This window comes from Protopterus annectens, chromosome 1.part0 (assembly GCF_019279795.1).
Source record: "Protopterus annectens isolate FY-2018-M chromosome 1.part0, PAN1.0, whole genome shotgun sequence".
NCBI classification, from domain to species: domain Eukaryota; kingdom Metazoa; phylum Chordata; order Ceratodontiformes; family Protopteridae; genus Protopterus; species Protopterus annectens.
In genome coordinates this window covers 1,379,436,165-1,379,451,830 of record NC_056725.1, presented here as the reverse complement: position 1 = coordinate 1,379,451,830, position 15,666 = coordinate 1,379,436,165, and the positions used below count along the sequence as shown (strand labels likewise).

General features: G+C 41.9%; 1 protein-coding gene across 1 annotated transcript in view; it reads right to left on the bottom strand.

Annotated features, from left to right (window-relative positions):
• The window catches only part of LOC122798230 (peptidase M20 domain-containing protein 2-like), a 452,943-nt gene extending 439,064 nt beyond the window's left edge, over positions 1-13,879 (bottom strand). The window contains exons 1-2 of the mRNA XM_044067013.1: positions 13,776-13,879; positions 12,401-13,538 (exon numbers count right to left, since the gene is read on the bottom strand). Of these exons, the coding sequence (XP_043922948.1) occupies positions 12,401-12,814 (414 nt within the window). The 5' untranslated portion in view covers positions 12,815-13,538; positions 13,776-13,879. The remainder of the gene's footprint in view (positions 1-12,400; positions 13,539-13,775) is intronic.
• Between the last annotated feature and the right edge of the window lie 1,787 nt (positions 13,880-15,666).

Here is a 15,666-nt window from a genome sequence, read left to right as displayed (position 1 = left end):
TCGGGATACCAACAGACTTAGTCCACACTAGATAGCCTATACAGGGCCATTCTATGACAACAGCCCTACAACTGGGCTGTCTGGAAACACACACAACAGCCCTTGTAAGGGCTATACTCCAAGCTCCAGACAACCCTTCCACTAAGGACCACCTTAGGTCTATCAACGCTCTCAACAAACCCACAGATCCCGCAGATTGTTCTGCGACTCAAGTCCTTTTAAAGACTAAGTTCAAGGTCAACTCCAGCTTTGACTAGCCCTTATCAGGGCTGACTACAAAGGTCTTTTAGCTCAGCAGACTAGCAGAATAATACGACTCCCACTAAAGAACCAAGTAGGCAAAAAATACTATTCCTAGCCCTGTTGTCCTATCACAGTTAATAAGAGTGTTCTACATAGGAAGTTATAGTAAGTGCATTTCCTAATTCTTTATCTGATACTAGCCATGTCATTATTCATTCATCAGGGATGGGTCAGAGTCCCCAGCTACTATGAACCCTGGGAGGCCTCAAAGAAGAATAAGCCGGAGAACAGAGGATCCAAAGGAGGCCCTGTTCCTAGACACCAAATTCAACTTGTAGTGTGAAACAAAAGTACGGGCATTAGACCAAGTAGCAGCAGCACAAATATCATCCAACGAAAGCTTAGCCAAGAAGGTGAAGACACAGCCACAGACTTAGTGGAGTGGGCTTTATCTGGTCTGGATAACTCCATTTGCCTGCTGTCATAAATGTAGGAAATACAGCTTGCAATTTATCTGGAAATAGTTACCTTACTGACTGCCACAAAAAGCTGGTCCAACTTCCGGAATTCCTCAGTCCTCTTAAGATAAAAGCGTAGCTGTCTATGAATGTTTAAACAGTGTAAGGTATACTCCCTCGTATTAGAATAATTAGGGAAGAAAACTGGAAGTTGAATGGATTAGATGAGAATAGCCTCCGAAAGCCACCTTTGGAACAAAAGACGGATTTGTCCTAAAGGATACCCTATCTTTGTGGAAGATCATAAAAGGGGGTTTAAGTACTGAAAGCCTGCAATTCAGAAACTCTCTTGGCCAAATTAATAGCCGCCAAGAAAGCAGTCTTCCAAAACAGGAACTTAAGTTCACAAGATACAGCCTGTTCAAAGGGCTTTTGTGTCAAAAGACTGCAACATCAGAGTTAAATCCCATATGGGGAGGTCTAAGATAGGAGGTCTAAGAAGAAAGACGCCTTTGAGAAAGGCTTTGCAGAGTTTAGAAGAAAAGGTGGGACCCTCACTTAAATGGAAATGAAAAATGGCCGCCAACTGGAGTTTAATTGTGGAGAAACTAGCACCTTCCTGAAAAAGCGAAGTCAAGAACAACAAAATGTCATAAATTGGAACTGCAAAGGGATCTAAAATTTCATTGTCTGACCCACATAGAAAATCTTTTCCATTTACTGGAATACCCCTTCTTAGTAGCAGGCTTCTGAGAAGCTAAAATAATATTTTAACCAGAGAAGGAAGCCTGGACTGAAAAAGGATTACTGGAACTGGAGAAACCAAAAGGTTAGACGAAGGGTTTGTAGGTTGCGAAGAGGAAGTCCCAAGGATGGAAATGAGATCTGGGAAGGGATCCAATATCCAAGGAGGATATTTCAGATGAGACTGAAGAAGGGAGAATCACACTTGAGGCCAACAGGGGGGGCAAGGAGGATGAGGAGGGGTCTCCAGGCAGCAGGCTTTCTGTAAGACCTTGGGGATTAGGAGAGTTGGGGGATAAGCATAGAGGTGTCACAACAGCCAATCATGAACCAGAGCATCCCTGGGTAACTCCCCGGTCGGGGGGGGGGGATCAGTGCAAAGTAGTTGCTGCATTTGTGGTTGACTGGGAAGGCAAAGAGATTGCAACAAGGTTGACCCTAACAGTCAAATATCTGATGTGCCACTGATGAGTTCAGGGACCAGTCATAAGGACTCAAGATGGATTTGCTGAGTTTGTTGGAAGTGCTGTGAATGTGAGTTGCAAGAAGAAAGCGCCTGGAAGACATCACCCATTCCTGCACAATCATGGACTCTCTGCACAGGGGATAGGACCATGTTTCCCCTTGCTTGTTTATGTACCAGACTACCGCCATGTAGTCCATTTGAACTGCTACAGTCCCTTGAGGGAGACAATCCTGAAAGGCTTGCAACGTTAGAAGGACTGCTCTCATCTCCAGGATGTTTATGTGCAATTTGGTCTCTGTGGGGGAACACGTGCCTTGAACTGTCATTCCCGGAAAATGCTCCACCCCACCCCAATAGGGAGGCATCCATGGTCATTGTGGCCTTGGGCAGGGGAAGACAGAGGGGTCTGCCGAGTGTCAGGTCCTGAGATTGAAACCACCAGGCAAGGTGACTTCTGCACACCAGAGTCATCCTGAGGAGCATGGACATGGAATGAATCTGAATGGACCACATGTGTAGAATTAGGTGGGCTGCCGGACATTCCATAACCAGCAAGCAATAGACCTGATCCTGAATAAGTTGAACTCTGCAAGGGGGGGAAGTGCTGCAATCTCAGACATCGTTTTCAGCACAACCCCAATGAAATCTAGGGTCTGGCATGGAGAAAGATTGCATTTGGGGAAACTGATCACGATGCCAAGATCCTGAAAGAGGCAGAAGGTATAACTGGTAGTCATTGACGGTTGATGCCTCGTGGGGGTCATGAGGACCCAATCGTCCAGGTATGGAAAGACCTGGAAGCCCTGCAGCCTGAGACGGGCTGCCACCACTGCCATACATTTGGTAAACACCCAGGGGGTTGTGGTGAGTCCAAAACGCAGGGCTCTGAATTAGTAGTGACCAGCACCTAACTGAAAGAACAGGTGTCTCCAGGAGCATCTGTCAATGATAGTACCCATCCTTGAGATCCACTGATCAAATCTAATTGTCCTTGCGCAAGAGAGGCAGAATGGACTGAACAGTGACCATCCAGAACTTGGACTTCTGGACTGACAGATTTAGTTTGCTGACGTCCAAAATTGGACGCAGGTCCCCAATCTTTTTTGGCACCAAAAAGAAGTGAGAGTAAGTTATGGACCCTCTTTGTCCTGCTGGGACCTCTTGGATGGCTCTTTTTAGAAAAAGGCCTTGAACCTTGAGATGGGCCAACTCCCTTTGGCAGGGTGGAACATCTGGGAGATATTTTAATACTGGGGGAGACCGAATAAACGGAATGACGTATCCCATGGAAATAATCCTGAACACCCACTGATCTGAGGAGATATTTGACCAGGCTAGCAGGTGCAGAGAGAATCATCCCCAGACTGCCTCCAGGGCAGGACAGCCAGGCAATGCTTCCGGAGCACTGAAACAACTTGTCCCCGATTGGCTCCCAAGACGTCCTGATTCTGTGGACTCTCTCTGCCTCTGGGGCAGCATCTACCATTGAATCCTCTGCCCTGGCTTATGGAGGAGGATTCTTGGGGAGCCTCTTGGAAGGAGGACCGAGTCCTGCAAAACCAAAGCTTCTTACTCATTTTCTGATTCTTAGAAAAAGATCGCTGGACAGTAGACCTGGAAGATACAGAGGAATGTCCTAACCTTACTGGAGATGCCAAAGTTCTGCAAATGCATCGGATCTGAGCTCATGGACCTCAAGTGGGACCTTTCAATCACTATCGGATTCGACAGAACCATTGGATCCGAAGTCCTAGATGGATCCAATGCATTAACTGGTGCTGCAGACAGATCCAACAGATGGGTCAGATCAGAAGACAGTCGTCAAGTCGGATCAGAGGGCCTCCGAGGCACCAAGGCCTCAGATCTGAGAGAATGATCTGAGGCTCTCGGAGTGGAAGAGCGCGGATCCTAAGCCAAAGAGGCTGGGCTTGGATCCAGGAATCTGTGATCCAAGAGCCTCGGCTTTTTAGAGAGGGATTCCTTAGAGGAAGTCTTCCTCTTAGGATCCAAAGGAGTTGTAGAGGGGGAGCCCGAAGCTACAGGTCCCACCTTAGCTAGCTCCCTTAGTAATAATTTGTTTCTGTGATCCATGAGAGCCCTGGGGTTGAATGCTGCACAAATGTCGCATTCAACCTCCAGGTGAGACTCTCCTAAATAGTAAACACACTCCTCATGCATGTCGGAATGAGGCATCTTTCAACTGCATGAGGAGCATCTCTTAAAGCCAGAGGGCTTGTCAGATTTTCAGAAGAGACAGCCTCACACACACACACACACACACACACACACACACACACACCCGAGAGACAGAAGGCACCATGTGCACTTTCAGGAAAGTAAAAAGGTAGAAGAGACCCAAAAAACTACCCTTTTATAAATAAATAATTATCTATTTAAGGAAAAACTATACTTTAACTAGAAAAATAGTGACGGAAAGAGACTCGCGAAGAAAGGCAGGAACCCAAGCGACAAACCCTAGGTAAAGCACAGGGAAGAGAGGAAACCACAAACTACAATAACCCATAAGAAGAGGTTAAGAAAGCACTATAGATAAATGGAAACAAGAGAAATCCAAAAGGAATAACACTTATCTGTTCTACAGCTTGAGCTACAGGAACCATGCCCTAGTGTTTCCACTGCAAATGAGATTGGAGGGTTACAGGCCAGCAGGGGGTTATGGGAAGGGGAGGAGCTTGAGCTCTGGATCTGTCCATCAGTTGCCGGCTAAGATCGGAGGTCAGATCCAAGACCCATCCGTGATGAATAATGGCATGGACAGCATCAGATTTGTTGTTAATATATTTACTTATATTGTCATAAATTTCACATTTCTCTAAATACCTCAACAACCAAGTAGCAGAGACAGAACTGCTTAGCTTCATATGAAAGCTGACAGCTGGGTGAACAAAATGCTGCTAACAGTATGTGAGTAACTTGAATGGTTGCTTAGATATTGTACGTTGTTTACAAAATATTATACATTTAATAGTTACTATGTTTACCATGCCTTATAAAATCCATTTTAAGACCCCAAATCTAAAGAACACCTACCAGTATAAAAAATAGTTTGTGATGAAGAGTTTGACACTTACATTTCTTTTGTACCCCTATGGTTCCTGAGATATGAACATTTATTTGAAAAGTGAGGTCATAACTTGATTTCATCAAAAAGCTTAAGCTCTGCCCATTGGAAATTACAGTCCAAACTTCCAGAGCTCCACTGGAAGGAAAAGAGTTAATGATAAGCAGAGATCTGAGGTACTCGCAGTCATACAAGTATGCATCCTAGAAAGCATTCGATGTCTTCTCAGTTTACTACTTTGTCAAACGCAACTTAAAAAATAAAACTGAATTTCTTTCCTTGCTCATATTTTTGCTCACACCATCACTGGATCAAAAGGTTGGAAAATATCTGTAAAATGCACCTCAGAGCAAATATAACCTCATAGCAACTGCGGGCCTACTAACACCAGACCTCTGGCTAATTTCATTACTTATTCTACAGTTATTACACTGAACTCTTAGCCAGTTTGAGTATGTGGAAAGAATGCGGGAAGAAGGAAAGTAGCACAATAAGACTGAATTTCTTCCCTTAAGTCATGATTTTTGTTTGGACATCACTGAAACAAATAGTTAGAAAAAAAACAGGACTGTGGGCACTAAGACGTGTGTGTGTGTGTGTGTGTGTGTGTGTGTGTGTGTGTGTGTGTGTGTGTGTGAGAGAGAGAGAGAGAGAGAGAAGGAGTGGTAGGCAGTGGGGGGGTGCCATACAGCTCTTCACTTAGGGCATTACTTCACCTAAAGCGGAGCCTTATCACAGGTAGATGGGTGTTGTCCCGCCATATTGCCCCACCCATCTCTCATTAACCCCACAAATTCAATTGCCTTTTGCAGCTCCCTTGCTTTGAAGTCACCATTCTCCACTGTTACCTATGTTGAAATATGTGAGTGTGCGTGTGTGCAAGTGGGTATGTGTGTGTAAACAATAATGCCTGGTATGGTAGGTATTACAGGAAAATACTAGACTGCAAAGGGGTAAAGTCCCAACTCCAAAGGTGGAGAGCCTCCTCACCCTTAGAAAGTTTGTTACTTCCCTATAATGTTAGCCTTGGAGGTTGTTACTGCACTTATAAAATGGTCTCTGTTTTTGTTGCGTTCCTTAATGTAAATTCTTTTGTTTTCATTTTAAAGAACGATTTGGTTGTTACATATTTTTAAGCACGCCCTTTCCTTATTTATTTTCAGTGAAGTATTGCATTTATTTAATGTCTACCTGAAGATCTGTGCGAGTTATGTGTGGGTGCGGGTGTGCATCTGCGAGCACACGTATGTACCAGCGGGTTACCTTCCCTTGATCGACATCCCATTTGACTGAAACTCATTTGATCGAAATTTCATTTGACTGGCAACCAGTACTTCAATACACTTTAAGGCAAATAACAGGGATTTGTCCTTCTCCAATGTCATGCGACCCTGGAGTTGGTATATATAGTTAGGGGTGGTGTGGGGGGCACAGCCCCCCACATTGAGGGGTGTGAAGCCCCTCACCTAGTTTCGTTTAAAATCTGTACTTTTGTGTTATTTTCTTCTTTTAAATGAAACTAGGTGGGGGCTTTGCCCCCCCCAATGTGTGGGACTGTGCCCTCCACACCCCCCTAACTATATATACCAACTCCAGAATCGCATGACATTGGGGAAGGGGACAAATCCCTGTTATTTGCCTTAAAGTGTACTGAAGTACTGGTTGCCAGTCAAATGAAATTTCGATCAAATGGGTTTCAGTCAAATGAAAATTCGATCAAATGAAGGTAACCCATGTCTGTGCATGTGTTTCTGTGTGTGCACGTCTGTGTGTATTTGTGTCCATGTTTTTCTATGTGTGCGTGTGTGTACAGTTGTGCACTTTTGCATGTGTCTGTGCTGTGTACATATGCATGTGTTTCTGTGTGTGCATGCGTGCGCACATACGTGTGTGAATCCATGTGCAGTGACTGTGTGTATGTTTCTGTCAGTATGTGTACATATGTATTACTGTGTAAATTTGTGTCTGTGCATGTGAGCTTTTCTGTGTATGTGCATATTTCTGTATATTAGTGCATGCGTGTGTGTGTTTAAGTCCTAGTGTACGTTTCTCTCTCTCTGTCTCTCTCTAATCAGGCTTTACACAAAAATATCAGCCCAGCATTTCTAAAGTTTGACCAGTCACATTAAGTGACCATTTTCTACAGATATACATATCCTGCGCAAATAGTGGTACAACCGGTAGTAACAGTGCCAAGTTGTTGGGCTGTATATCTGGTTTAATGCCATCGTGCTTGTGATTTGAATAATTTGGGACCTTCAGTGAATTATGAAAATTCTGTGCTCTCTTCTCATGGGTGTTGACCTCACTTGTGGTTCCAGTGTCCATACACATAGCTAGCATAATGAATTGAATAACACTATGTTACCCAATTAAATTAAGAAAGGGTAGTTGAGATTAAATCTGTCTGCCAGATCATCTTTACTCTACAATATTCAAACACTACAAGTTATATGGCTGCTGTCTTTCTCCTACACTGTGTAAAAGTTTTTGAAGATGTCACTCCACATCTTGACATACATCCTATTAGTTAAAGTTAATGTCCTGAGAAGACTCCTGGGTTGGTAAGGACTTCTATTGTTCACCATATTAATGTTCTTCATATGCATAAAGAATCAGACATGTTATCTCTTCACCTCCTATCTTCCAGGGAGTACATTTTGTCCAAAAAGGTCCTAAAAGAAACTGGTATTCTTACATAAGTCCTGTTTCTAACAACTCTAATCTTTACGCTGCTATTTCCGGAACAGGCAGTGTGTTTAACCAGTTAACATATTTCAAATGGAGTGTCACTGCCAGTAATTTGAACACTTCAGCAGTCGCCACATTACTATGAAGGGCAGTGATTACACAACCAACTACACCTGACAAAAAACTAGCACAGTACATAAAATTTACACGTTACTTATTTACATACCAGTCACCTACAGCATTAACTTTGTTCTTACATTTCTAGTGTTTCACATCTACAGGTCATTTCTTTTGTACCCCTATGGTTCCTGAGATATGAACATTTATTTGAAAAGTGAGGTCATAACTTGATTTCATCAAAAAGCTTAAGCTCTGCCCATTGGAAATTACAGTCCAAACTTCCAGAGCTCCACTGGAAGGAAAAGAGTTAATGATAAGCAGAGATCTGAGGTACTCGCAGTCATACAAGTATGCATCCTAGAAAGCATTCGATGTCTTCTCAGTTTACTACTTTGCCAAACGCAACTTAAAAAATAAAACTGAATTTCTTTCCTTGCTCATATTTTTGCTCACACCATCACTGGATCAAAAGGTTGGAAAATATCTGTAAAATGCACCTCAGAGCAAATATAACCTCATAGCAACTGCGGGCCTACTAACACCAGACCTCTGGCTAATTTCATTACTTATTCTACAGTTATTACACTGAACTCTTAGCCAGTTTGAGTATGTGGAAAGAATGCGGGAAGAAGGAAAGTAGCACAATAAGACTGAATTTCTTCCCTTAAGTCATGATTTTTGTTTGGGCATCACTGAAACAAATAGTTAGAAAAAAAACAGGACTGTGGGCACTAAGACGTGTGTGTGTGTGTGTGTGTGTGTGTGAGAGAGAGAGAGAGAGAGAAGGAGTGGTAGGCAGTGGGGGGGTGCCATACAGCTCTTCACTTAGGGCATTACTTCACCTAAAGCGGAGCCTTATCACAGGTAGATGGGTGTTGTCCTGCCATATTGCCCCACCCATCTCTCATTAACCCCACAAATTCAATTGCCTTTTGCAGCTCCCTTGCTTTGAAGTCACCATTCTCCACTGTTACCTATGTTGAAATATGTGAGTGTGCGTGTGTGCAAGTGGGTATGTGTGTGTAAACAATAATGCCTGGTATGGTAGGTATTACAGGAAAATACTAGACTGCAAAGGGGTAAAGTCCCAACTCCAAAGGTGGAGAGCCTCCTCACCCTTAGAAAGTTTGTTACTTCCCTATAATGTTAGCCTTGGAGGTTGTTACTGCACTTATAAAATGGTCTCTGTTTTTGTTGCGTTTTTGTTGCGTTCCTTAATGTAAATTCTTTTGTTTTCATTTTAAAGAACGATTTGGTTGTTACATATTTTTAAGCACGCCCTTTCCTTATTTATTTTCAGTGAAGTATTGCATTTATTTAATGTCTACCTGAAGATCTGTGCGAGTTATGTGTGGGTGCGGGTGTGCATCTGCGAGCACACGTATGTATGCCTGTGCGGGTTACCTTCCCTTGATCGACATCCCATTTGACTGAAACTCATTTGATCGAAATTTCATTTGACTGGCAACCAGTACTTCAATACACTTTAAGGCAAATAACAGGGATTTGTCCTTCTCCAATGTCATGCGACCCTGGAGTTGGTATATATAGTTAGGGGTGGTGGGGGGGGCACAGCCCCCCACATTGAGGGGTGTGAAGCCCCTCACCTAGTTTCGTTTAAAATCTGTACTTTTGTGTTATTTTCTTCTTTTAAATGAAACTAGGTGGGGGCTTTGCCCCCCCCAATGTGTGGGACTGTGCCCTCCACACCCCTAACTATATATACCAACTCCAGAATCGCATGACATTGGGGAAGGGACAAATCCCTGTTATTTGCCTTAAAGTGTACTGAAGTACTGGTTGCCAGTCAAATGAAATTTCGATCAAATGGGTTTCAGTCAAATGAAAATTCGATCAAATGAAGGTAACCCATGTCTGTGCATGTGTTTCTGTGTGTGCACGTCTGTGTGTATTTGTGTCCATGTTTTTCTATGTGTGCGTGTGTGTACAGTTGTGCACTTTGCATGTGTCTGTGCTGTGTACATATGCATGTGCTTCTGTGTGTGCATGCGCATAACGTGTGAATCCATGTGCAGTGACTGTGTGTATGTTTCTGTTAGTATGTGTACATATGTATTACTGTGTAAATTTGTGTCTGTGCATGTGAGCTTTTCTGTGTATGTGCATATTTCTGTATATTAGTGCATGCGTGTGTGTTTAAGTCCTAGTGTACGTTTCTCTCTCTCTGTCTCTCTCTAATCAGGCTTTACACAAAAATATCAGCCCAGCATTTCTAAAGTTTGACCAGTCACATTAAGTGACCATTTTCTACAGATATACATATCCTGCGCAAATAGTGGTACAACCGGTAGTAACAGTGCCAAGTTGTTGGGCTGTATATCTGGTTTAATGCCATCGTGCTTGTGATTTGAATAATTTGGGACCTTCAGTGAATTATGAAAATTCTGTGCTCTCTTCTCATGGGTGTTGACCTCACTTGTGGTTCCAGTGTCCATACACATAGCTAGCATAATGAATTGAATAACACTATGTTACCCAATTAAATTAAGAAAGGGTAGTTGAGATTAAATCTGTCTGCCAGATCATCTTTACTCTACAATATTCAAACACTACAAGTTATATGGCTGCTGTCTTTCTCCTACACTGTGTAAAAGTTTTGAAGATGTCACTCCACATCTTGACATACATCCTATTAGTTAAAGTTAATGTCCTGAGAAGACTCCTGGGTTGGTAAGGACTTCTATTGTTCACCATATTAATGTTCTTCATATGCATAAAGAATCAGACATGTTATCTCTTCACCTCCTATCTTCCAGGGAGTACATTTTGTCCAAAAAGGTCCTAAAAGAAACTGGTATTCTTACATAAGTCCTGTTTCTAACAACTCTAATCTTTACGCTGCTATTTCCGGAACAGGCAGTGTGTTTAACCAGTTAACATATTTCAAATGGAGTGTCACTGCCAGTAATTTGAACACTTCAGCAGTCGCCACATTACTATGAAGGGCAGTGATTACACAACCAACTACACCTGACAAAAAACTAGCACAGTACATAAAATTTACACGTTACTTATTTACATACCAGTCACCTACAGCATTAACTTTGTTCTTACATTTCTAGTGTTTCACATCTACAGGTCTTTTTCAACATCTTAGTTAGCAAGTACCCTTCTCCAGCATGTGTAATTCTGCTGCAATCCAGTTTGTCTAATATCTTATCTGTTCTGAGTTTGTACAAGATGACACATCAGTGCATACCTCTCAAATGTCCAGAGTTTCATGGAATGTCCACATCTTTGCCTCATATTTTTAGTCCGTTCCTGGTGAAAGCTGTGGTTCTCTGGCAAATCAATGGGTATTCAAATTGGTAAATAATGACAGACATTTGAGTTTCAGACTTAATATCCTTCAGAAAACGTATAGTGACACAAAACCTTTTACTATAGCAACTTGATAAGATCAATATTTAAAATATGTCCCTTTGTGTCCCCATTATTTTTGGCTTTATCCAAATTTCATGAGCTAAAATGTTGAGAAGTATGCATCAGTGACATGATTATCACTGCCCTCTTATAGCCTTTGGTTCTCCAGTTTGATTCCTAGCCGTATGTCTTTGTCTACAGAGTCTGCATATCCTCCCTGTGTTCACGTGGCGTTTCACTTGATACTCCAGTCTTCTACCACATTCCAAAAATATAAAACGCACTGGGGGATTTAGAAATCTCCTAAAACTACTTGTTGTGTGAGTGTCCTGTGATAGACTGTGGTTCTCTCTGGAACTGGTTTCTATCTTAAGGCCATTGATCCTTGCAAAATGGTCTAACTCGCAGGAGAACATGATTTAGGTAAACAAATGTGTTTCCTTGCTCATGCCTCGACTCCAGCTTATTCAAAGACGATGTTACTCTAGTTTAGTCATTTTGATTAGCAGCGGCCTTAGGTCAGCTGGTGCCCTAGGCAAAAGGGCTCCATGGTGCCCTAGGCAAAAGGGCTCCATGGTGCCCTAGGCAAAAGGGCTCCATGGTGCCCCCCATCCTGGTCTACCTACACCAAATAAATACTGGAAAAGTGCCCCTGCTACAGCGGCGCCATAGGCGGCAGCCTAGTTGACCTATGCTTAAGGCCGGCTATGAGTATCACACACCTTGGAGGAAAACCGTATCAATCCTCTTACAAAAGCAGACTTAAAAATACTATCAATACCTCTGCAGACCTCTCAGCTGTACCTCATTATGAGGAAAGCTCTTCATTTTGAGTCTTAACAATTCCATGTTTCATGCTGTTCTGCAGTGAAATTATCTGTCACACTATTATTTAGGTTTTTTAGCAAATATTCATAGCAAGCAATACTAGATCCAATTAAGCCATTAAATAACTTTGTAAGTGCAAAGTAACACATTTTAACAATACTGTGGGTTCCTCATCAAAGTGATTTAGGTAAGTGTTTCGCATTGTGCACACAGTTTCAGATTAAGTGGGATAAGGGTTTCACATTTTTGAAATCGGAGTTAAAAGCTATGTTCCCCTACCCTTCTTGACAGAGTCATGGCTGAATATTGTCGGTACTACTAAATGATTAATACATTAAAAAGTTAAACTACGTTCATGCATATGTTTCTTAGCTTGTGGCTTACCTTTACTCCTACAGGTGGAGCGGGAAGTGACTGTAGTGCTCCTTTCAGTCCCAGAGCTGCTGCAGCTCCAGTTTCTGCAATGAGGTTGTGGCCACATGCATGTCCGATCTCAGGCAAAGCATCATATTCACACAGGAACCCCACATTCACAGCACACGTCTCAGGTCCTCCACTACCTGCAATCTCCCATTCTGCACGGAATGCGGTGTCCAGTTTGTAATGGCATTGCACCTTCCACCCCTGTTCCACCTCTTGGAAAAAGTGAGTCAGAGTTTTGTGAGCTTCGTGTTCTTGAAAGGCTAACTCTGGTGTATTCCAGATCTTTTTGTTCAAAGCGGAAAGCTTGTTCTCAGCTGAATTGATGCATTCAGACACCTTCTCTTTGTACAACTGTGGATTTATTTCAGGACCCATAACTGACAGTTCACAACAGTACAAAGTCAGGCAGGCAACTGAGTATGCGCCAAGGATTTCCTGTCACCGTATAAAAATATTCAAAAGACCATGTACAAAAAGAGAGCGAGGACTTATGACAAGGTGATACTTTCAGTTCCCCATTTCTACATTAATTTTAAAAAGCAAAGGTGTGAAAGCTTAACAAGGCAAATATTTATATTTTAACCAAGAATTGCTGAGTTTAATAACAGTGGGTGCGTCCTGACCGGATGCTATTTTACTCTAACGGAATGGAAGGCTGCCTTTACAAGAATGTACACCGCTCCCAGGCCAAGCTTTTATTTCAGAAGCTGCGTGATGGGCCACTCCAGCCCGCTCTTCACTGATGCTGTACACCAATCCGGCCACAGAGAGTAGGCCGTGCTGCTTTATAGTCCTGCTTTCAAAATGCTCCAAGCAGATGTTCTTATTAAAGCAACAGTGCCCTCCTTTCTGTCGTCATGTAATTATGCAGTCGTCAGTTCTTTGTATTTGTTCAGCTGAAATTGGTTGGTTGGTAGTGGTGCACAGTTGCAGTAAACATTATCAGCGTCTCTTTCTACAGTACAAATTGTGCTGTGCAGCGTAACGTGCTGAGTCTATAAAGTTGATATAACATTTAGTTTATGTCATGCTTCTCCAGATTTGTACTCTACTCTTCCCGGGTTGCAACTGAAATAAATCCACATGGATCCGTTTAGCTCTTAATGTAGAAGGAAGAAAGAAAGACATGAGCAAAATTAAGCAGATGCAGCTTCATTTAGGAAATTGTTACTTTCTACTTACAAACACTTTCGATTAATTACAATAATCACAGTTACTTTACCGTTAAGTCACTATATATTAAATATTACTTTACCACCATTGATATTTGCAAGATGACAATTAGTATGTTACAGATGGCATATGAAAATGTTAAGACTAAAAATGATGAACGTACCTCATAATTAGGTACATTTGAAAGACATGATTGTTGTTAACACGTACGGGTGTGTGTGTGTAGTGAGCAAGCTATTGCGGAGTTGGAGTAACCAAATATCCGTAATGTAATTCACAGTGTTTATTTTGAGTTTAGCTGTCACACAAATTACTGGCCTACCACGCAAAATAGCTAGGGCGGAATTTGAAGTAATGCAGCAACGCCCACCTATGCGCTGAGACGATACACATTCCAAAAAGTTTGTATCATCAGGAAGACTGTTAATTCAGGTTAACGGAATATTTTATTGGTTTTACCATCGCATGAGTGAGTAGGGATGTTGCACAATCGGCACTTTTTGCAGAATATTGGACCAGGCACGTCCTGTAACACAATGATGGATCAGGCGGTAAACAAGGCGATGCTTTACAGAGTTGAAGGATAGTCTTCCTCAGCCTCACAACAGGTGTTAACTGCACTTGGGTGATTGGAACTTTCCATGGATAACATTGCTGTAATTTAGGCATAGCGTTGTGGTCTGGGGCCTCATTTTATTTAGCATCTTTCCTCCTATGAGCCTAGATTCATGATGTTTCTCCTTAACTTAGACCCGTTTATAAAAGCATGCCTTATCAAACATTTAATAGTACGCCCATACAAAGATTAACTAAAACTAATTGTGCAGGGTCTAATATTTATATGACTCTTAAGCTCATAGATTAGTACTAGGCTAACCGCCCTTGCGGGTCATTTTAAGCCAAGCCAATTACGCCATGAGAGAATCAAGCCCAGCACATTGTCTTCATATACTGATCTTTTATTCCGACAAATAAGAAAAGTGCACCTAGTTTGACCCTTTGCCGATTTTAAAGGAAAAAAACTTCAAATTTTTTAATGCTTACAGATTGTGAGGTACTTTTCCAAGTCATTTAATGGAAAAAGATGCCAGTCAGTAGCCGTGGCCGTCAAGTCCAACCACAGGGTGGGTGAATGAAAGGACAGAAAGTTAGGATTTGCAAAGTTTCCTTGAATTCCTGGAAAAATGTAACTTAAAAGCGTTCTTGAACAGATACTTAGTTTGTCATACAATTAATGCTATTTTATCACATAATTAGCCAGATTTTCACTAAATAAAAACGTTTCCAAAGCAAACGTTTTAAATACCTTCCGACTGCCTTGGTTAATAAGTTTCAAGACAAACACACCTCTCAGCTGTCCGGATTTTCGGAAAATGTCCTGATTTGTAACTAACTTTTTCGGTCTGTTTCTCATAAAACTTGCGATTTTTCGGGCAAATCACCGAGGATTGAAGTCACTAAATAATGACACATGTTTGAGTGTCACACTTGTTTGACACTTCACATCCTTTAGGAAATGCATCCTAATACAAATCCAAATATCCTAGCAACGTTTTAAGTTTATAAGAGCAGTATTTCAAATCTTTACCTAATATGGGCATTTGTCCCCCCATTATTTTAGGTTTTGTCCTGATTTCTTGCACTAAGACATTGAGCGGTATACAGACAAACTAAAAAAAAAACATGAATAGGGTTACCTCTCTCTTTGGCAGAACAGTTCCTATTTTGGCACTTTGGCTGGAAAGAAAAAGTAAAAAAATGGCAACTGTCCTGATATTTTAGGGCAAACATATTTCCTAAGATTTCTTTAGTAGTTGCATAAATTATTATTGTATATCCAAAACACCTAAATGTTATGTGAAAAAGCATACACAATTCAAATGCTTAAGCGTTTGCTTTGGCAAGAAATGTGAAGTCCTGTTCTTGGCATTGGCTGTGCATGTTTTGTCTTGCAAAATCTCACAATGAACAAAACATGCTGGAGGGATAAGTTCCTGACCCAGAGACTCCACAGACTCTGGAATAGACTGCCCATACATGTCAAACAGAGCGCC